Below are 22,940 nucleotides of genomic sequence, written 5' to 3'. Positions count from 1 at the left end.
AGCCATGGAGATGCCAGCCACTTCTGCAACCCAGGCTCCCCAGAACCCATCCGCCTTGAGTTCTGCTTTGACAAGCCGCTCTGGCCAGCCTTCTGCCTCAGCCCTGCCTTTGAGAGAATAAATGCTTCGGGAGCCAGTTCAGTTCCTCCTCATCTCTCTTCCTCAGAAGTCACCTCCACTCTGTTGTCTCTATTCTCACACTGTAAGCACATCAGAGCGATGGTGCACATGCTACATGTGGATTTAAAGGGATGGGGCTGTCCTCCCAAGCCCTACCCGCTCCTGGCTTACTCTTCTTCATTCGCCCACACCGGAGAGTGTGGCAGAGTTTCATTAGGTGAATAAGCTGTTTTCACTTTCCTCGGTTCTGAAGCCTTTAAAACAGTCCCAGTCTTTCTGGAAATTAAAATTCTGTATCATCTTTATTGTATAATTTTCTAAAGGCGACACAATGACTCTCACACAAGTATAACATGCAAACATATTAAAATTGTGTTTAACCCATTATTAATGAGGAAGCTGGTAAGGTATTACGCTTAGTTCAGAGGAGAATCTGAAAAAAATAGACACACACTTAAGCAATCAGGGATGTTGAAATAAATTTACTAAGAACAAGAAAACTGGTTGATATCATAGAGCAATTAAATATGATGATTGGAATTATCTTTTCTATAGTGTAGGGTCAATTATATCTCCACCGGAAATTTTTATTTGTGTTTTTATGGTCAAGAGTCAGGTGTCTTCCACCTGACTCTCATCCATTGTTGCTATTGCAGTTTGGATCTTTAAAAGCAAAAAAAAAAAAAAAAAAAAATCTTTCAAACACCCATTAACAAAAATGAATAGCAAAATGTGGTATTTTCATATTCAGCCTTAAAAAAAGAAAAAAAATCCTGACTCATGCTACAATGTGTATAAATCTTGAGGCCATTATGGTAAGTGAAATAAGACAGTCATTTCACTGATGGAAGGTACCTAGCTATAGAAAGTATAATCAAAGGGGCTAGGGGAATGATTCCATAATGCACAAGCTTGAGGACCTGAGTTCAAATCCCCAGCCACACGCAGGGTGTGTCTGTGTGCTGTGAGTAGCAGAGATAGGCCAGTCACTGAGGCTTGCTGCCAGTCGGCCTAGCTCCAGGCTCAGTGAGAAGCACCATCTCAAGGAAATGGGTATCAAGCAACAGAGCAGGATGTCCAAGGCCCTCCTCTGGCCTTGAGGCACCAGCATCCCCGTATCCATGTGTACATACATCCCGCACACACATACACCACATACAAAGAAAGCAGAATTGTGGTTTCCAGGAACTGTGCGAGACAGAAGTTGTGATTTAATAGGTGTGGCGGTGAAGATAATTCTGTTGATGGGTGTAGTGAGGGGGACATTATAACCTAAAAACACCAATCTGTATACCTACAAGTGGTTGTGTAGGTACAGGTGAGTTGACTCAGATGGTAAAGGTGCCTGTAGAGAAAGCCTGGTGTGGTCCCAGGACCTGACTTTACTTCCTTTGGTCTCCACATGCACATGATGGTGCATGCATCCACACGTATCCTACACAAGCACAAGAATTAAATTGTTACCAAAAATTTCCTTATTTTACCATAATACAATCTTTAATGATTTGAAAAAAATCAGTTGCAATAATATTTACACACACACACACACACACACACAATTTACAAAGCTGTAGAACTGATAGTCTAGTCAAATTCAGAGGTGACATTCAGATTGAATCAGATAACCTAGGAGGTCCAGGGGACAAGGCCCAGCAGAAAGGCAAAAGAACGTTCATTTGTCTGTGTCAGATTCTTTCACAATTTTTCCTTCAGTGCGCATGTCCTCGTGTGTGAAAGGGTCAGAATTGCTAGGTTACAGGAGGTGTGCAACTGTGATATGCTGGGAATTGGGAACTTGTTTGCTACAACTGAGTTTTGTTGGTTCTTTTTTAGGTTTGGGTTTGTTTGTGAGAGAGTTTCTAACCCAGGCTGCCTTTGAACTCCACACATAGCTAAGGGTGCCCTCAAACTTCTGATCCTCCTGCCACCACCTCCCAAATGCTGAGCTGACAGACAAGCACCATTAATCCCAGTTTATGAGGTGCTAGAGATCGAACCCATGACTTCGTGCCACATCCCATCCTTCTTAAGAGCTGAGCTCCGTGACTGTCCACGCCCACTAGTCTGTACCCAGCTGGCTTAGCTGACTTACGCATGGTGTTCTGCCTCACTAGTGATCAGACTTTGCATGTTTCCCATTGGGGCATTTGCAAAATATAAAAATAATAGTAATAAACTTAAATGCCTTCCAGTTTGTCAAATATCAGCAAGATAATAAATCAGAAAGTCAGGAATGCGGGGTTGAAGAATTCTGCCCCAGGTAGGTGGGAAGCTAGCGTGCTTAACAAGCTCCATCCAGTTTGCCCTGGAGAAAACCATGTCGATAAAACTTACAAGCTGGGCATGGTGCTGCATGCCTATAATCCCAGCAGAGGCAGAGGAGGGAGGACAGAGAGTCTGAAGTCACCTGGGCTGTACAGTAAGACCCTGCCTAAAAGAAAAACAAACAAAACCACAAGGAAGAAATGGCATGTCCACATTGGTGGTAAAAGGGGGGAGAAGTGCGGAGACTTGAACGTAAAACTTTTCCACACTCTAAAAGAGTTCACTTGTTAAGCCGATTCTTCAGGTTTCTGATTTAACGTACTGATATGGATCACACGGTCTATTGAGGACGGGGTCGCAAGACTGCATTCTCCCACATGCTGTTTGCATGGCGTCCATCTGAACTGATGCAGGATGACAAGAGAACAGTCAGGACACCATGACGGCAGCCGGTAGAGTAGGGTGGAAGACAGAAACATTCGTTGGAGCAAAAATGCTCTTATGAATAAGGAGCAGCCTTCATGACGATAAGAGTATCCCGGGACATCTCCATGCTGAATGACGTCACATCTGCATACCTGAAGAAAACCAGACCACACCAGCTGTTCTGGAGAACTGACGGGGACACAGGAGGGATGGTGGCTTTAGTTCAGTTTTCTCTGTTTCACAGATGATGTCAAGACAGTACATTCAACAGCCACTGAGATTTGTTTTATATGACAGATTGAACATTCATTGTTGAAATTACTTTTTCTCCCAGCGCTAGGAATCGAACCCAGGACCTCACACATGCAGGGCAAGCACTCCACCCCTGAGCTACACTCTCCACTCCAAGCCCACATTATTTTAGTTTGACATAAAAAAGTTTGCAAGACATGGCTCTGTCCTAAGGGAAGCATCAGCATACTCCAAAAATACAATCCTAGGACTCATGTGGCCTGACCACAAGAATAGCAAAAAGACGTTCCGTTAAAACACTCTTCCAAACAACCTGAGAGTAAAGAGCACAGCTATGATTTTCCTCAGGGAAAGCATCCTCCCCCAACCCCCACCCACCACCCCGTGGTGGGAGAGCAGAGCAGATCGCCTCAACCCACACAAGTCTTCGGGGGTCAAGGGTGGAGGGCGGCCATCCTCCTTACTGTAGAGACTTTAACAGCGTGGGTTGCCACGGCTCCCTGGGGAACAGGAGCATGCCGCAGTGGTGAGAGTGGAGGATGTCTCTGCAGACATCTTCAGATGTTCCTTCCAGGTGAAGTCGCTCTGCCTGAACCCTTGACCCAGATCTAGATGGTTCTATGCCAGACAGAGTAAGCGGGTGGTAAGTTGCTTAATGTGAAAAAAGCTGTAACAAAAATAACCTGCAAAGCACGGGTGAATGGTACTGGACAGGAGGTCACGGTTCAGGAAGGATTCGGGAAGTTGCTGAGTTGAACTTTTAACAGGAGAACTGCTTCATCTGATGCCCTTCTGGGCCTCCAGGGGCACTGAACACGCGTGGCGTACGTGAAGGCAGTACAGTTACACACGTACAAGTTTCGAAAATCTCAGAAGCAATAAGCACAGTGGGCTGGAGAGATGGCTCAGCAGATAAAAGTCCCCTTCCTTCAGGGGTAGTCCTCCAACCTCCATAGGCATGCACACACACACACACACACACACACCCTGACACACACATATATATACCCACGCATATATACATACATACAAAAATGTTTTTAACATCATGGTTTCATTGTGGAAAACTAAGACTTAATATTTTCCCACCATCTTCATCAGCATTTAGGTATTAAATTAGTACACCTTTGGATTCTATTTTTTTTTAAGAATGTTTGATTTTTTTTTTAATTGCTATTTGAGTTGCTGGCGTGTTTCATGAGAACTTGTTCAGTGAATTTTGGCTTAGGTTTAGGACAGGATTTCCAACCGTGTCTGAAATAGCGCTAAATGTACTTCTGGCATTCTGTGCTATGCATTTATGCAAGGCAGAGTGTCAGCATCCATGATTATAAAACTCGAAATGTCGATCAACTCTGGAAAATGTTAAAGATGTTCTCTGTCCTGCATACCAGAGTTCAGCCAAGATTTAATTCTTCCTGTAAACATAAACAATCAATCCACTTCATCAGTAGGCACATTTGCCTGCCTCTTAACGTGTAACAAAAACTTGTCTTCAGATAACTTCCTCCACAGTTTCTGCAGCAGTAAGTGTTTGATTTTCATGCCTGTTTTATTCTGCTGTATACCCAGGGCCATGTACAAGTTTCTTGGATGATAAAGGGGTCACAAGTGGGGGAAAAAAAGTTTTAAAAGCCTTGGCCTAGACAAGCTCATGTGAGATTAGAGCTAAATTTAAGAAGAGCATCTGAGGAGCTGGAGAGGTGGCTCAGAGGTTAAGAGCACTGGCTGCTCTTCCAGAGGTCCTGAGTTCAGTTCAAGTCTCAGCAAGCCATCTATAATGAGATCTGGTATCCTCTTTCTGGCATGCAGGCATACATGCAGGCAGAATACTGTATACATAATAAATAAATATATCTTTAAAAAAAAGAGCATCTGAGCATCTGAGCAATACAACCAACGCTAGAGATAAGCGGTACCTTCTGCATCATCACCACAACCCACCATTTTCCTGGGAGTACATCGGATTTAATTATATTTTGGTTCCAAAGAAGACCTTAACAAATTCCCATAAGTACAAATGGCACAGTGTATGGACATTCACCACTTCTGTGACAAGAAGCTCAAGATAAAGCAAAAAGAAGCAAAATTAGCCACTTAGAAATTGCTGGCATCTTCCTTAAAACTCTTTTGTCGAAGAAAAAATTAAAGGATGGAACACCTAAATATAAAAGGCCTTACACAGTATTGGGGCTGGGGCTGAAGAGATGGTTCCACAGTTAAGAGCACTTACTGCTCTCGCAAAGGACCAGATTTGAGTTCCCAGCACTCACATGGTGACTCACAACCATCCATAACTCCAGTCCCAGGGGATCTGGCGCCCCCTTTTGAGATCACCATGCATGCAAGTGGTGCACAGACATGCATGCAGGCAAAACACCCACGCACATGAAATAAATCAAAAATAAAAATTCTTACACAGAAAAATCTATAAGAAATACTCAGAGGAAATTTTTAGCATTAAATTATTGTTGTTGTTATTTGGTTTTTAGAAATAAGGATTCTCTGTGTGTAGCTTTGGCTGTCCTGAAACTCACTCTGTAGACCAGGCTGGCCTCGATCTGCCTGCCTCTACTTCCTGAGTGTGAGATTGAAGGCCTGGGCTGCCACTGCCGCTGCCTTCACCGCCACCACCACTGGGCTAAATTATTGTTTTTAATTGCAGGGTGTGTGTGTGTGTGTGTGTGTGTGTGTGTGTGTGTGAAGGCAGCCACACATAGTGAGTGTGTGGAGCCAGAGGCCAGCATCAGGACTCTCCACTACTACTGTTTTTTTTTTTTTTCTTTTTCCGTTTGTGTATGCGTGAGCATGCGCACACACACAGAGGCATGTCTGCATGTGTGTGGACACTCGTGTGTGAGTATGCGTGTGCAAATATTCATGTGAAGGTCTGAATTTTCTGGCAGGGTTTATCCTCCATTGTCCTTCCATTTTATTCGTTGGGGAAAGGTCTCAGTCCAACCCAGAACATGGCTAGTCTTGCTGGTGAGCAGATTCCGTCTCTGCTGGCGAGGCTGGAATTCCAGCGGGCCACCACCCTCGCCTGGCTCGAGCTCTTCGCCCTCAAGCTTAACCACGGGGCCATCCCCCCATCCCTGCTCTCATTTTTAAGGTGGGGGTCTGTCACTGAATCTGGGTCTTGCAGTTCTAGCTGAGACCCCAGGATCCAACTGTCTCCACTTCCTCTTCCCTGCAAGCCTTCCCCCACCTCCAGCCTCCCAGCCCAGTGCTGGGGTTGCAGGTGAAGTCGCCCCCTCCTTTTACATGCATGCTAGAGATCCGAACTGCGTTCCCAATGCTCACACAGCATGCGCTTTACCCAACGGGCCACTGCCCCAGCCCCTAAACGTTATGAACAATAAAACAAAGGGATTTTGAGATATAACTCAAATTTGAGGGCGAATCAACAATAATCTTTATATGCCAGAAGGAAGGGTTAACAAAAATGAAATTAATATTAAATAGAGAACAGAGGAGAAGGGGTCAACTTGAGATTGTGTTTGTTTGTTTGTGACAGACTCTAACTATGTAGCTCAGGCTATTCTGGGATTACAGGCATGTGCCATCGTGCCTAGTGAGATCTGGGTCTTTTAAAGAGACGTTTTTAAACTCCACAAAATAAAGTCTACTCACTTACTTATTGAAGAAGAAGTTGAGGACATGCAGGCATTTAGCATTAGAAATCAGAGAGAGTGAACAATAGATACAGAGGAAATCAAAATAATTCTAAGACTGTTAACATAAGCCTCGGTGAAATGTGTTTATACTGTGTTTGTTTGGGTCAAGGGTACACACTGATCTAACTATGTGTTCAATGTGAGAATGCTCATGTGTGTAAAATGATTAGTTACCTTGTATTTCAAAAATAACCACTAAGGAGAAAAAGAGGAACAAAGTTAGTAAGAAAATGACTGGCCTATAGGGGGAAAATGCTAACAACATCAAGAGATTTATTCATTTAATGTATTAAACAGACTTACATGATCTGAGGCTTACTTTACGCTAGGTACATTTGGTCCTAAATCCTGGAAGGTGGTTTGATTACACATCTTACAGATGGGGAAACTGAGGCCAAGTGAGGTCACCCACCTGGCAAGGGACTGAGCCAGGATTCAAAAGTAGGCCTTCAGCATCTGCACTCTTTGCTGTGCACAGCAAACAAGACAGAGCTGTGTTTGGCACAGTGCTTGCATCCTGAGATGACCCATTCACAGGTGGACCGAGCTCTTGTATGGGCAGCATGCTGACCATCTTGCCCACCCAGGGCGGATGCCAACAGAAAAGCAAACTTCAAAGGGCCTTAGGGGCTTTGCAGGTGCTCTGCGTCATGAAGAGGTCAGGGGAGACTGGATCGCCACCTTGAAATTTTCCTATGGTGATCCTGGTGGGAAGCACATCCCGTTGTGGAAACGGCCACTTGCCACCTCTCACCCACATGTCATGTCCCCCTCTGAGCCTGAGAAGCAAGTGTGGGCATTTGGCAAGGCCAGCCTTCTAACACAGTCACCCTGTCCTCCCTCAGATCCAAGAGATGGTCCACTCGGAGGTAGCTGCCTATGACTCAGGCCGGCCAGGGCCCCTGCTGGGCCGCCCGGCCATGCTGGCCAGCCACATGAGTGCCCTCAGCCAGTCCCAGCTCATCTCCCAGATGGGCATCAGGAGTGGCATCACCCACAGCTCCCCATCACCCCCGGGGAGCAAGTCGGCAACCCCTTCTCCATCAAGTTCCACACAGGAAGAGGAGTCAGACGCCCATTTCAAGGTACGTGAGATGGAAGGGTGTGGCATTGAGGGCCTCGGTGGCGAAGGGGCTCTGTCAGGTCATGGCCATCATATAGTCCTTTGCTGAAAAACATGTGGACCTCTGGTCAGAGGGATGGTACCTCGGCCCTTGGGACGTCAGGCTGTGGCTGCTGAGTCTACTAGGCCCTCTCCCTCACCTCCTCCTTCTACCTCCCTCTTTTCCTCTCCCCTGTTTTGCCTTCCTTTGTTTCCACACATTGCTCGGGACTTAACCTAAATCCTTGCTCTTGCCAGGCAAGTGCTCTACTGCCAAGCCTCGCCTCCATCTCCAGGGCTGGTCTTTGTTCTATTTTTTTAGTTAAGAAACACTTCATACAGCTGACTTGATAGTATTTCCCTGACACACAGCAAAGCTCTGTGTTCAATCCCCAACCTCATAAACTCGATGTAGTGCTACATGCCCGCAATCTCAGTACTCGGGAGGCAGAAGCAGGGGCATCTGGACTTCAAGGTCAGTTTTAAGTCCATAGAAAGGCTAGCCTGAGTCATGTAAGATCCTGTCTCACAAAACAGACAAACAAACAAACAAACACCACTCCTCTAACTTCTGTATAACCCATAGACAACAGTCCAGCATGGCAGGCAATGTTCACTGTCTTCATTTGGCAGATGGGGAACCTGAGTAGTTAATTAACATATCAGTGCTGCTCAGCCAGGATTTATACCCAGGTGGCTGCAATGCAGACAAGCATATGTCCCCTTAACCACTGCAGTGTCACATCCAACAGCCTCTACCAACTAAGCCACATGTCTTCGGGATGGAGGACGGTGAAGTGTTTGCTATGCAGGCAGGAGGACCTGAGACCTAGTACTAGGGAGGCAGAGACAGCAGGATCCCTGGGGCTTGCTGGTCAGCCAGCTTAGCTGACCAGGACTCCAGGCCTATAGGAGACCTTGGCTCAAAAAACAAACAAACAAAATAACGTAGATAATACCTTAGTAGCCATTCTTGAAATAGAACTGCTTACTGTTTTCCATACTCATGTGCGCGCGCGCGCGCGCACACACACACACACACACACACACACACACACACACACAGAGGGGGTGGAGGGAGAGGGAGAGAGACCAATTTTCAGTCTTCACCTTGCCAAGGCCTCACCAAGGGCTGACGGGATGAAAGCCTGGAGAGTCAGTCCCCCAGGGACTCCTAGATCAGAGCCAGTGTTGCCACAGGCCCTGCTAGATTCCCTGCCTCTCAGACATAAGGTCTGAGTCTCTTCACCGGCCCAAGACTAGCCATCAGTTGCTCATGCTGCCTCCATCTTGTCGGCACACAGAAGCACTGGCATCACTGTAGTATCCAGGCCGTAGTTTAAAGGTTAGCCTAAGAGTCCCCCATAAAGAACGACTGGGGTCTGCGAAAAGCATCCCAACCCCTCTCTATCCTGGAACTCCTAAGTCAAGTGTGTCTGGGACCAGGGATTCGGAGTGTGTTCAGGTGGGTCCTCTGACAGGGTGACAGCCATGTTACCATCCCCGTTTCCCAGCATCAAAGGATCCCAGGGGCAGAGTCATTGTCTAGAGTCACAGCTAAAGTGCAGTGAAGGTGGCCTACCCTTTAAAATCAGAGGCATTAGTTGGATATTATTTATGATAGTGATGAGGAAGAGAAAAACATGGAGTTAGACCCTGGAAACAGGCCCCAGCAGCTGGGCCTTCCTATTCTTGCAGATGCAGAGGGTCTAACAGGTGCACATAAAGCTACTTCCTTGTCTAGGAGAGTGCACCCTTGGTTTCCTATTTTCTTTTTGGGAGTCAGGGTCTCTTTATGATACCTATACTGGCCTTAATCCCTCAGTCCTCCTGCCTCAGCCTCCTAAGTACAATAATTACTGGCATGTACTGGCTGTGCCTGGCTTTGGGCCTCTGTTGGCTTGATTATCCGTTGTTGATCAGGAGACTTGGAAAGTCTGCAAAGATAGATGTTAACATGGGGATGGTTCTAGAAAAGCAGAAAAGGGCTTGTTTAAGTTTTGAAGTGATAGAAAGACAAATGGTTTCTGTCCATAGGGAAAGGTAGAAAGTCCCAGAATACCGATTTTATTGCTGTCCCGGTCACTGGCTGGCTTCAACAGCAAGTTTGTGTTCTTAGATCAGCAGTCCCTGGGGACTATCAAGATTCTCTTAAAGGATGCACATGCTGGCTCTCCTTAAACAGTTAAACCTACCCCTCAGGCTGCCACCCAGTGTTGCATGAGCGTCTGCGGTCTGTCTTTCTGTTCGTGTACGCCTCTGGGTCCCCGTGACCCTGAGACCTGTGTCTTTCTGTGTAGCTGTGTGCTGTTCTGCTTGTCTGTGCCAATCTAATTGTACCTCTACATCTGAATGCCTGTGCCTATTTCCATCTACATCTCTATATATGTATGCACCTGTCTGTCTGTTATCTTTGTTCAAGTGTTCATGTATGTCTATCTGTGTCTGTTGCTACCCTTTTCCAAAAGCACGAAAATTTAGGCCAAGCTGCCTGGATCTGAACCCCTGATGGGCCAGGCCTGTCACTGCCTGGGAGAGAACAGGACTGGTCTGAAGTAACCTGCTGAAAAAGCCTAGTTAGGCCCAAGGTTAGCGGGGATCACTCTGTCCGGGAGGGCCTTGACTTCTGTGGTTTACTGGCTCCTCTCACCTGGCAGGTCTCGGGAGAGAAGAGACCCTCAGCAGACCCAGGCAAAAAGGCCAAGAACCCGAAGAAGAAGAAGAAGAAGGACCCTAATGAGCCGCAGAAACCCGTGTCGGCCTACGCTCTCTTCTTCAGAGACACTCAGGCCGCCATCAAGGGACAGAATCCCAGCGCCACCTTTGGGGATGTGTCCAAAATAGTGGCCTCCATGTGGGACAGCCTGGGAGAAGAACAGAAACAGGTGAGCCTTGGTCCCCTTCTGAATTGTCCCTGACTTTGGGCCCTGTAACCAATGGTGTGATGTCAGGCTTGGCCTCTGGGGCTAGAGGCTTTCTGCTTTGTTTCCCTGCCTGTAAGCTGGGAGACAGGGTTCCTTCCATCCCTGGTGACCTCCAGTACTGTTCTCTACTGCCTTCACTGAGCCCCTTCTTCCCCATCCATAAACAAGGGAGCATCTCCACCCACATCTAACAATCCCTTCAACTCTGGCCTTTCTGCACTGCTGGCCACATTGTCTCTCTGAGGGCCTCCAGGGGGAAGGGAGCAGAGCCGGCTCATGCTGCTGGAAATGTGTTACCAGCTGCTCACCTCAGGCTGGACGACTACCTAGCCACTTGGAGTCCCTGCTTGCCCTATCTACATGCTTGGAGCATGCCCAGGCTCGGCACCATGGAGACCCCTCCCTCTATCACCTCATTGCATCCTTACAACACCCCCAGGGAATCACCATCCCTTGCCTCATTTGATAGGAAGAGAGGGAGGCAACAGGAGGCTAAGTGACTCACTAGGGTCCCCATTGTAAGACGGGCATCAGGATCCGTTCCGGGAAAGCCGACTGGGATGTTGGCTTAAGACTAGGAACCCAATAAGCAGATGAGTAAGTGTAAAACTACAGTGGTTCCATGGGCCATGGGGATACATGGAGGGGCAAAGGAGAGGAAAGGATGCAGGCCTGGGATGGGCTGCTTTAGGTCTACAAGGTGAGGCTCAAGGGTGAGCTCCACAGGAGGGGAGCCTTGGGCTGGGACCACGTGCTGGCAAGCACATCGAATGCTGATGGCGATGGCTCACATAGTGGGACAGACCTGGAGAGTTGGGAAGGGGCCAAGCAGGCCTTTGAGGGTCAGGACAGGAGTGAGCTCCTTGCCATGGAAGCAGAGGGAACCACTGAAGCGTTTGCACAGAGGGAACCAGTTCGGCTGCATGCAGGCAGATAGACCAGGTCCTCGCCTGGCAGAAGAGATCAGAGGCTGGGAAGAGGCAGATCGGAAAGTGGAGACTGTGGTCAGGGCTCCTTCTCGGGACTCTGACTTGTGCAATGGGGATTAGAGATGCTGCCGACAGGCTTGGGACGCCGAGAACAGTAGCAAGCTGGGGGCCGAGACATGGGTCACGGATGTGAGTGAGTGCATCCTTTTCCTATTCAGCAATGTAGAGGCTTTGTGAACTAGTTCAGGGCAGGTAGTCTAAGACCTGTGGTAAAGAAGTAGAGACATGACACAGTGGAAGGCAGAAGACAGTGTCAGAGAATTCCCACTGTGGGTGACTGGAGCTCTGGAGACCCCTTGTCTTTGAAAACCCTTGGCCTTGAATGCTGTGTGCTGCTGCTGCTGCAATGGGAAGAACCTAGCAGGCTGCCAGAGCTGTCAGCTGCCATTCTAAATCCTTTGTCATTTTCTCCTGTTATGGGTAGTGCTGGGCTCAGCAGGGGGAGCGGAGAGCTTGATAAGAGCTTCTGCAACCAGCTGCAGCACTTCTTTAAGAAGGTGGATGGCTGGGTCTTGTGTGTCTCATGATCCCACAGGCTAAGCAGGTGTCTTAGTCACTCTTCTGTTGCTTTGAAGACACACCACAACCAAGGCAACTCCTATAAAAGAAAGTATTTAATTGAGGGTTTACTTACAGTTTCGGAGGCTTAGTCGCTATCTTCATGGCAGGGAGTATGGCAGCAAACAGGCATGGTGCTGGAAAAGAAACTGAGAACTACATCTGTAAGCAGAGATAGAGGAACAGAGAGACAGAGAAAGAGAGAAAGACAGAGAGACAAAGACAGATAGCCTGGGCCCAATGGGCTTTTGAAACCTCAAAATAACACACTCCTCCCAACAAAGGCCACACCTCCCAATCCTTCTCAAAGAGTGCCACTCCCTGGTGTCTATACATTCAAGTGTATGAACCTATGGGGGCCATTCTTATTCAAACCACCACACCAGGCCAGTTCCCAAAGAAGCCAGGGGCCATTCCAGGGCCTAAACACTTTTCAAATCTCCCACATCAAGTTATTCTTAGGCCACTGGCCAAATAGTCTCAAGGTTGAGTCCCAAGTCATGGTGGAAGAGTTCTGCTTAAAAGGCATGCGCAGAGGGAACGTGAAATATACTAGGGCCTTTCCTACAGAAACATCTAAACCTAGGTCTAATGCTCATAGTAGCAGTGGTAGCAAATGTGAGTAGGAGCAGGGTTCGTGTCAGAATACAGTTGGTGCAGTGTTAGGATGCTGGTCAAAAGAGGGCTTCGGGGTGACTTGGCTTCCTGTAGTCACTTGTGCCAACACCATGGCTGAGGAACTGGAGTGTTGCCTGGCTTCTGTACTCCCGGTGCGATACTCTCAAAAGAGGAGCCAGCGGATGGCTGATCCAGCCTCTGACCCCACCACCTTCATCCATGCATGGCCCTGGAACCCATCTTGTCATCCCAGCCTCTGCACTGAGGCCCCTCTGTGACGTTTCCTCCAGAGTTGCCCATGTCTCGGATCTTTCAGGCGTATAAGAGGAAGACCGAAGCTGCCAAGAAGGAGTACCTGAAAGCCTTGGCGGCCTACAGAGCTAGCCTCGTGTCCAAGGTAACATAACCCCTAAGCAAGGCCCTGATGAGAGCACACCTCTAGAGGGGTACCGCAGAGGCTGGGGCTCGTAGAAACAGCAGGTACCACAGACCTCAGAAGCGATGAGGGGTACCTGTGAGTCACACCTAGGGAGCACCTCCGGTGTGGCGGGCTTCCTGTGTAGCTCACTTCATTGACTTCTTTCAGGAAGAAGGGCTAGCATTCAGGAGCTTCTGCAATGAGCCTGGGAACTGGCCATTCGCATGGCCATGGCAGGCTCAGACCCAGTTTTGCTGTCTTAACCTCTGGCCGCGCCCTCTGCCTCTGGGTCCACACCAGAAGCACAGGGGGAAGGCGTGGGTCTGAGACCCAGAAGGAGGGAGAGTGTCATCCTGGAGGCTGTCACAAAGGAAATGTCACTTGGGTTGGGCTGTAAAGGGCAGAGCAAAGGGTGCTTACAAAGTGGCGGGTACTGGGTGAGAAAGGGTGGGAGGCTGGGAGCGGCACAGAGTGTGGCTCTTTGCTGGCATTGGGCTCACTGCCGGCATTGATCTTGCTGCCAGGGTGAGAAAAGTGAGATGGGGAATCCGAAAGAGAGTAAAGCAGGGGAGGGGCTGAGTGGCTGATCAAAGACAAGTGCTGAAGGCCTCCCCCCCCCCCCCCCGCATAGTTACGGCTTATTAGTTCACACCCCGCCTCTTATCATGGCTCTGAGCCATCCAGAGGCCTTGAAGGCTGCACACCTTCCTGACAGACAGGAAGATTCTGGCTCATTCCTCGGCTTCTATCTCCCTCCAGAGCCCCCCGGATCAAGGCGAGGCCAAGAATGCTCATGCAAACCCACCAGCCAAAATGCTTCCACCCAAGCAGCCAATGTACGCCATGCCCGGTCTGGCTTCCTTCCTGACGCCCTCCGACCTGCAGGCCTTCCGCAGTGGAGCTTCTCCGGCCAGCCTTGCCAGGACGCTGGGCTCCAAGGCCCTGCTGCCAGGCCTCAGCACATCCCCACCACCACCCTCCTTCCCCCTCAGCCCCTCATTGCACCAGCAGCTGCCACTGCCCCCTCACGCACAGGGCACCCTCCTCAGCCCACCTCTCAGCATGTCCCCAGCCCCTCAGCCTCCCGTCCTGCCTGCCCCCATGGCGCTCCAGGTACAGCTGGCGATGAGCCCCTCGCCCCCAGGGCCTCAGGTAAGCAGGGCCAAGCCACAGCTTCCTGTGACCCTCAGGAGGGAAGCCGGCTGGGGGTGGGGGTCATATACCGGCCGGGTCACTTCCCAGCTGTGCAGCCTCAGCCCTGGCACTGTACCTCTCTGAGACGCAGTTTCTAATTCCCTGAAATGGGTCTAGAACCCCTGCCCTGAGAGACACTAGCTCCCTCAGGCAGTTGACTAGTTGCCAGCTAAGCCTTGTTCTGGAACCTTCTCTTAGCCTTCTACTTAAGCTTCTCAGCCCGAGACACGGAGATCTCAGTGACTGCTGCCAGACTGTCCCAGCTCCAAAGCCCTAGCCTCCAGCAATGGCTCCACAAATGGTTCCTAGGCATGCATGCAGCCCAGTAACTCCATTGTACAGATCAGGAAACTGAGGCCCAGTAAAGGAAAGAACCCAAGAGTAAAGTCACTCCCCTGAATTCCACTAAAACAGGGGTCAACTTTTCTTTTTCCTCTTTGTCATGCCGGGGATGGAACATAGAGCCTCACATACACTAGGCAGGCACACTCTCTCTCACTGAACCACATAATCAGCTCAAGTTTGGGAAGACTGGACCTTCCTGAAGATACTCTGCTAGGGAGAAAGGGGAAGAGGCAGAGTGGCCATTCTGCGTGGGCCTAGGAAATGTCTGTGAACTGTAGACACCCTCAGACACGCAAAGACCAGGCCAGCTGCCAGAGAGGCCTCCCTTCCTCTCTCTGCTCACCACCCCTCTCCTTCCCCTACAGGACTTCCCACACATCTCTGAGTTCCCCAGTGGCTCTGGTTCCCGTTCACCTGGTACATCCAACCCTTCCAGCAGCGGGGACTGGGATGGGAGTTACCCCAGCGGGGAGCGAGGCCTTGGCACCTGCAGGTCAGTCCCCGCTTCTCTCTCCATCCCTGTTAGGGGGGCGCAGGTGGCCAGGAGGACAGGGAGACACTCCGGGGAACGTGATGTGGCCGCTCTCAGCCCAGCCTGTGGATGCTTAGAGTGCAGGGAACAAGTGAGGCAAAGCCTCGGGTGGGCACAGCTAACTGGACACCCAGGCCATTTGGGAAACTGAGGCTGGCCTTGGTTCAGGCCTTTCCTCCTTTTGTCTCCTTTCACAAATGGAGAGCGAGGTGTGAGTGTTCAGTGGATCGTGGTCATCTTCATCACCAGGCGGTGTGTCCCCCATCCCTGGCCACCAGCTTTTGAGCATAGGCCCTTCACTTGGTCCAGCCTGCTAGTGTTCCCAGGACTGCGTGACCCTTCCCTTGCTGTAGGTTCACAGACTCAAGAGGGCAGGGATTCCCTTCATAGCCCAAGCAGCCACATACTCACCTCCAGCCCGTTCCCTTCCCCAAAGTCAGGGACCAAGGAGGAGTGAGTACTTTGTATCTGAACTTCCTAAGGCTGGCCCTTCTTTCCACCCTTGAGGATAATCCATCCACAATGGCCTATTCTAGCCTTCCTTGTTAAATGAGGAGTATTTCTATGTAGCCCAGGCTAGCTTTGAGCTCATGGTCCTCCTGCCTCATCCTCCCACAGGTGTGTGTTACCATATCTGTCTAGCCCTGTGCTGTATTCTGAAAACAAAAAGATTTGCCTGTAATTCTGTTTGATATGTACCAATGCTGCTGCTGTGATTAAAAGCAGAGTGGGGCTGCTTAGGATATTTCTCAGTTGGTAGGATATTTGCCTAGAATGAATGAAGCGCTGAGTTTGATCCCCAGCACTGCCTAACCTCGTGTGGTGACACATACCTAGAACCCCAGGGCTTAGGGTAGAGGGTAGGATGGAAGCAGGAGAACCAAAAGTTCTAGGTCATCCTCAACTAGATCACAAGTTCAAGGCCAGCCTGGGATACATAAGATCCAGTCTCCAAAAGCAAATAACACAACAGACATGAAGGAAATTAAAAACTTCTCACTTTCCCGGTGGGAAGCCAAGATGGGTGTTTGGTTCTGTTTGGTGGGCAGTCCCATCTTCAACTTTAGAGATGGCTGACTGATCAGAGCGAAGGACACGGGGCCAGGGCACCAGGGTGGGCTCCAGTAGCTGACAGCCCCTACTCTCTCCTGCAGCCTGCTCCCCAGGGATAAATCGCTCTACCTCACCTAATCCCGCCTCCCCTCCCTCCCTGAGGCTCTCCGGAGGGCACTGCTCCAAGAGGGAAGGGCTGACCACAGGAGAGAGGCCATGGCAGCAGGCAGGCTGACCGGCCAGCCAGCGAGAGCAGTGACACACCTATGCCCCAGGGCTGAGTCTCTCCCTCGACCTCCCACCAGACTCTGCAGAGGCAGCCCACCGCCTACCACCAGCCCAAAGAACCTGCAGGAACCTTCTGCCCGCTGACCTGCTTGCTCCAGGGTAGCTGTGGACCCCACTCCTTGGCCTGCACACAGTCCCCTGCGTCTGGACTTCTGGCCCCAGCCCACGCTCACCGGGCTGCCCCCCTCGAGGTTGCTTAGCAACAGACACCCACCCCAGATGCTGGGCCAGCCACAGGTGTGCTCTCGGTATACACAAAAGAGGCTAAAACCCGCGCCGTGGGCTCCGTGTAAGTAGTTCACTGTTTTAGAACCGTGCTGAAGACATCTGTAAGATTATTTTGTGGGGAGAAAGAAAGTTTCCTTTAAGGTTTAAAAAAAAAAAAAAAACATTTTATAAGACCTTTAGCACATTTTTTTTAAGTTTTATCTTAAAGGAGACCTGTGCAAAAACAACTGTCAGACTGATTCTAATCTGCACAGAGAGAGAATGGGGACTTTTCAGTCACACCCAGGGGCTTTCTTCTACTTTTTCTTCCTCCTCTTCTACTCCTCCTCCTCCTTTTCCCTCCTTCTTTTCCTCCTCCTCCTCTTCCCCTTGTTTTGTTTTCGTTTTGATCATGTATCCACCTATTTAAAATTGCCAATGACAATTTTGGTTATCTATTTATGAAGACAAATTGAGAAGAGCATTGTGGTTTCTCCTAACGTGTGTGTGGTTTGGGGTTTGGGTTTGGTTTAGGCTTTGGTCCTTGTTCGCAGCTGTCTCCTGGCCCTTGCAATGTCTGTCCTGGTGCCCCAGTGCTTCGCTCAGACCTCTTTGTAATAAAACTTCTGAAAAGTGGCAAGCAACCCTGTGTCTCCCTGCACTTCTTCAGCTAGGCCGGATTACCCTGCTTCCAAAGCCAGATAAGAAAACAGCAGATAAAGGACATGGTTCACCAATGTCCCTGATGACACAGATACAAACACTTACAATAAAGTTCTTTCAAGCAGAACTCAAGCACACATTAAGGGCTGGCCAGATGGCTCAGCTGGTAAAGGTGCCTGCCGCCAATGTGACAGTCTGAGTTTGAACCCAGGTGGAAGGAGAGAACGGATTCCTGCAAGGTGAACTCTGACCTCTACACATAAACAAATGTAATAACTTTTAAATGAGATTTAAGAACACATTAAGAAAATCATACACCATGACCAAGTTGGTTTCATTCCATGGCTGAAAGATTGGTCTTGCGTATAAGCCAGGCCTGGATTTCTGAAGTAGCACATGGCAATGGCTTCACCAGGTCGGAGTTTCTTCTGAGGGCAGACTCGGTAGATTTCTGCCCGTCACTCACCAGCATAAGGGTCCATGTACAGGAACCCTGGCCTCAGCTTTGGTGTGGACACAAAGAGATACAAACCTCCCTCATTTTGTGGCGCAGAGTAAATGCTCAGTAAATCTGTGTTGAAGGGGTAAAACTGTCATACCCTTCATTGAAGGGACATGGGAGGGTCAACTTTGGGCTTTCCAGGTGAGGCTTGGCTCTCCAGCCACTGAAAAACACTGACGGAACTCCTGATGCTAAAGAGCATCCCCAGATGTCAGTGACATTCTGGAAAACACTGGAGGTTTAATAGGCATAGCCAGATTGTGTATGATCTCACTGTGGGGCTAGTGATATATCTCGGGGGCAGGGTAGGGTAGAGTGTTTGCCTAGCATACCAGACGCCCTAGGTTCCATTCTTAGGACCACATAGAAAAAGAAAAAAATGTTTCAGTGTGAAATAGATCAGTCTACACAGTGTAAACCCTAACAGAGCACCTTAGGGAAAAAGAGTAATGGGGCAGAGACCCGATCTCGTGGCCGTGATGAATGGGATTCTATGCATGGAGTCCCGCCCCTCAGAGATACACATCGGCAAGTCACAGTGGGAGGCCAAGGACAGGAGGGTTTGTTTTAGCCAGAGACTTCTAACAGCAGATGTTAGATGGTGCCACTTCAAGGTAAGAATTGTCACAAGTTGAAGTCTATGGGGAGGCATGACAGTAGTGAGGCAGGGAGGGCTTGGGAGGTTCCTGTCACACCATGTGGCACAGCTCTTGGTTTGTTTCCCAGCGTTTGGCCCAGCATTTGAAGGTAGGGGCCGTTGCCTTGCTCTAGACAGAGGAACACACACACACACACACACACACACACACACACACACACTGCATTTATACCACCCTAGAACCTCTCACTCTCCCAGCGGGGCACACCCTTCATCCAGATGGTGCCAGTGGGTGCAGGCTTGCTGAGAGCAGTTTCCTCTCTGGAGGGCGTGTTGCAATCCTCCTTGGAAAGAGAAAGAGACTGAAAACCCCAAGCAAATTAAACCAGCCCTGCCGTAGAGTCAGCACAGGCCCTCGACCTGGTGCACAAACCTTTCACGAAGCTACAGTTTCCTTTCTCTGTGGAACTCATCACTGCCGTGGTAATGGCCTCCACAGTTCAATATCCTCCTCGTCCTTTTACAAGACACCACTATAGACCAACAAAGATGGTCCCAAACTAGCAAAGCCCGAGGCCATCAGAGTCCAGTAAGGTGTGCCTCCACTTCCTTGTTGTGCCAGGCTCCAGGGGTCATTTACAAGCATTTCCATGCCTGGCCTGGCCTCTTGGGTGCTGAGGTGAATGCCAACTGTCTTCTTCCACTTGAGCCACCGTAACAGAGTACCAGGTGGGTTCACCACCCAAAGCATCTTTGCCCACAGTCTGGAGGCTGGTAAGGCCAAGATGCTGGGGAGGGCCAGCCTCCCACTTACAGACCCCTGTCTTGTGCCCTCACATGGCAGAGGTCCAATCAACCGTTTGAGGTCTATTAGAGCACAAATCCCAATAATGAGGGTGTCATCTCTAGGCATAATGGTCTTCTACAACCTCTACATTCTATGGTGTTGGGGGTTGAGATTCCAACATAATGAATAAATTTTGGAGGCAGGGATGTGGGATGGGGATCTCTTTTATTGGCCAAATACACTGGGATCTCATTTATTGGCCATATCACTCCCCAACTCAGGAATATCAATTGTTCCTACTCATGGTGACACCTTTGTCCCTGCATGCCGCTGGGATGGGAGGGAAGGAGGCGAAGAGTTCTAGAGCTGTCCATAGCTCTGCCTAGAGCTCCGGCATGGAGAAGCCACACTGTGGGGCAGCTTCGGCAGGGCTACCGTGTCCTTAGCTGCTGGCCTGCTGACTCAACGCCTGTCTCCCCTCTAAAAGTCCCACTCGGCCACTCAGCCTCTACACCTGAGGCCCTGTGTGCTGGCTCCTACAGAAACAGACTGCGGATGCCAGCTGAGTTCATGGCCACAGTGGGGCCACATCCGTGATTGCACTGGAAGTTTTGGGTTCTTTACAGACTCAGTTATGTAAATATGTTTTTATTTTAATCCCAAGTGTGAGATACGGGGCTGCCTTAGTTTGTCCGCAGCTGTTAACTATGATTGCCTCGTGAGGGGAAAGGAGCCCAGGGAGGAAGCAGGCTGCTATTAGCTCTTCCTGCTGCTGCGTTTGCTGTTTGCTGGTTTGCTGCTCAGCTGGACTGCTGGATATACTGTCCGTGAAGATCGAAACTGCTCCCCAGGGAACTTAAGTCTAAAGAGGTCTATGTCCCCTTTCCCTTCTAACCTCCTTTCTCTCTTACTTAGTGTTGCGGGGAGGGGAGGTTGGAAGCAAGGTAACCCAACCAAGAAACCCAAATAAATTAGTTTAAAAAGTACACCTGCAGGTGATGTTCACACTAGTTGTTTCTGCACGTGCAATTCTCGGCTGCGAACACCAGCCCCAGCCTCACCCACTGGCTTCCTCCATCTCAAGAAGTGGTACCCACTACAGCCTGGTCCATTCCGCAGTGATCATAGCCACACCACATGGGGCTCCCGTTCTGTGGGTTGTCCTGCGCTCTGCTCCCACGGCTGATCCAGGGCCTCCCACAGCTACAACACTCTCTGTTGCCAGGGGCCAGTATATGCCTGGACCTAAGAGCCATAGCCTGTCATGGCGAACCCCTTGACCTGGGCAGATAGCCTATCTCCACTGCTCCAGGAGCCTCCCCTCCTCTCCTACAGGCAGCCCCCTGCTTGAGGAGACCCCAGCAGGAGACAGTTACCCCTGCCGTCCTCCTTCCCCACAGGAAGGAGCGGCTGGTCCTGAGATGGCCCAGAGACCTCTTCCTTCGGAAGGAACGCAGATGGCTTTTCCACATTAGAGTGCGGGGAGCACGCACGGAGAATTACCAGAGTTCACAGCGCTCAAACTCAATCTGCTCATTCATCGAGGGTGTGAAACTGAGAACCACCTTGGCTGTTACCCACCGGGACCCAGGGATGCCAGTCAGAAAGAGTACAGATTTGGCTTCTAGTGGCTTCAGGAAACACGAATGTTAACAAATTATAAAGTTGTGGCCTTACAAAGTAAGTCACATACACAGAGAATTAAAAATACTGATCATGTGCCTGATGCCAGAAGAGGAGCCAGGAGATCTTGACCGTTTCCTTTCCGAGGAGGCATCTGAGGTACGCCCAAACCATATTAGGGTTTGGGTGATGGGGCTTTGGTTAGGGTTGGGTTTGGACTAGGAATCTTTGGACTATCCCAAACTAGAGTTTGGACTAGGACCAGGAGTAGGAGATGGAGTTTGTGTAGGAGTCGAGGTTGGGATAGGGTTCAACTCTGGGGTTGAGGCTGGATTAGAGTTATAGTTGGGATTATTTTAGGATTGGGGTGGGGTGGACCAGGACTGATGCTGAGCTAAAAGTGGGGTTGTGTGGTTGGTTGGTGCTGGAGTTAGTGCTGGAATTTAGTTAGCTCAGGGATGTTGTTGGGGCCAGGCTTAGGTGCCATTTAAGGTACTGCTAGGATTGAGCCCGCTTGCCTGGCTCCTGGCATGGATTCTCATCAGGAGCCCCCACTGCTACAGGAGGCTCACTTGGAGGAGGTCATTCGCCCTCTGTTGGGATGTGGTGCTCATTATACTCCACCCTGCGTCTCTGCACCTCTCTCCCGGGGCGCAGGCCTTCGCTGCATGGCGGTGATGGGGGCTGCGGCGTCTGTGCCTGCAGTGAGGGCAGAGATGGTAGGAGGCGAGCAAAGTGCCTAAGTGATTGCCACGGAAGCCAAGATGCCCCCAGCCGGCATGCGGAGACCTGCATGTGACGCTGTATTCGTGAGGCTTGTCTGTGTCGGTGCTGCACGTTAGCACGGCGTGCTGTGCATGTTGGTGTGTGGTGAGTGCCGGGTATTTGTGCATACGGTGTTCACAATAGTGCATGTATACAGCCGGCGTTCACGTGTGATAACACGCCCAGCACGCAAGTACCATCTTAGCACTTACACCCACGTGTACACCAATCCCACACGTGGCCGCATCAGACACACTACACAGAGTTCGTGGATGCTTAGCACACACCAACTACACACATGGCACACAATACATGTTTTCCACGTGCAAACATCCCGTGAGAGCAAAGCCACACTCTAGAACACGGATACAGGCATGGGCTATATACACACACATACTGCAAACATAAACACACCACCACAAGCAGCTCCTGTATACACGCGCGCCAGGCACAGAAGTGCATCTCACACATTTCCGCATCACATTCACGCAGCACACACCTGCCTGCCACGACGGTGCCTGCATTTGCTAGCATGCACATGACCTGTTCCTGAAAGCTGGGAAGAACTTCCGTGCCGAAAAGGCCAGACAGTGCTCCCAACAGCTCGGCCACGCCTCCAGCCCCACACCAGCAACTAATCAGTTCTGCTTCTCAATATGCCGGGTGTCAATTAGCTCAAGCCCACCAGGGGCTGGAGGTCAGCCGGTCAGGCTGAGAGGCGGTGGGTGTGCCCGTCCCGGGTGAGGGCTGTGGGTGTGGCCTTGAGGATGTCCCAGAAAACCGTGAGCAGTGGTGCTGGGCCGTGTGCTGGGTGGGGACAGGAAGACGGTGAGAGAGTGATGAGGGAATCAGGGAAAGACGGTGCCTAGGGAAATCTTGTGCACTGCCAGCGTGTCCCCACACAGTAGGGGACACACACACACAGGCACACACAGGCTTCCACACTTTCACTTTGGCTGCATGGACAGTGGCATTGGTGGGATCTCTTTGGGGAAGAGATCTGGAGAAAGACACATTAAACAAGGATTCCCAGA

General features: G+C 50.0%; 1 protein-coding gene across 10 annotated transcripts in view; it reads left to right on the top strand.

Annotated features, from left to right (window-relative positions):
• The window catches only part of Tox2 (TOX high mobility group box family member 2), a 113,381-nt gene extending 95,777 nt beyond the window's left edge, over window positions 1-17,604 (top strand). For 8 of the 10 annotated variants that reach the window (XM_021636321.2, XM_060382882.1, XM_060382879.1 and 5 more), the window contains exons 4-9: window positions 7,586-7,825; window positions 10,500-10,727; window positions 13,248-13,328; window positions 14,109-14,501; window positions 15,254-15,381; window positions 16,779-17,604. In XM_021636321.2, the coding sequence (XP_021491996.1) occupies window positions 7,586-7,825; window positions 10,500-10,727; window positions 13,248-13,328; window positions 14,109-14,501; window positions 15,254-15,381; window positions 16,779-16,845 (1,137 nt within the window). In that variant the 3' untranslated portion in view covers window positions 16,846-17,604. Of the gene's footprint in view, window positions 1-7,585; window positions 7,826-10,499; window positions 10,728-13,247; window positions 13,329-14,108; window positions 14,502-15,253; window positions 15,382-16,574 lie in introns of all 10 variants that reach the window. The other 2 variants (XM_021636323.2, XM_060382877.1) reach the window with 1 other exon arrangement.
• The last annotated feature ends 5,336 nt before the right edge of the window (window positions 17,605-22,940 follow it).

Source organism: Meriones unguiculatus, chromosome 4 (genome assembly GCF_030254825.1).
Source record: "Meriones unguiculatus strain TT.TT164.6M chromosome 4, Bangor_MerUng_6.1, whole genome shotgun sequence".
Taxonomy (NCBI): Eukaryota; Metazoa; Chordata; class Mammalia; order Rodentia; family Muridae; genus Meriones; species Meriones unguiculatus.
The sequence above is the reverse complement of the archived record's forward strand: the minus strand, read 5'-3'. Positions and strand labels throughout refer to the sequence as shown.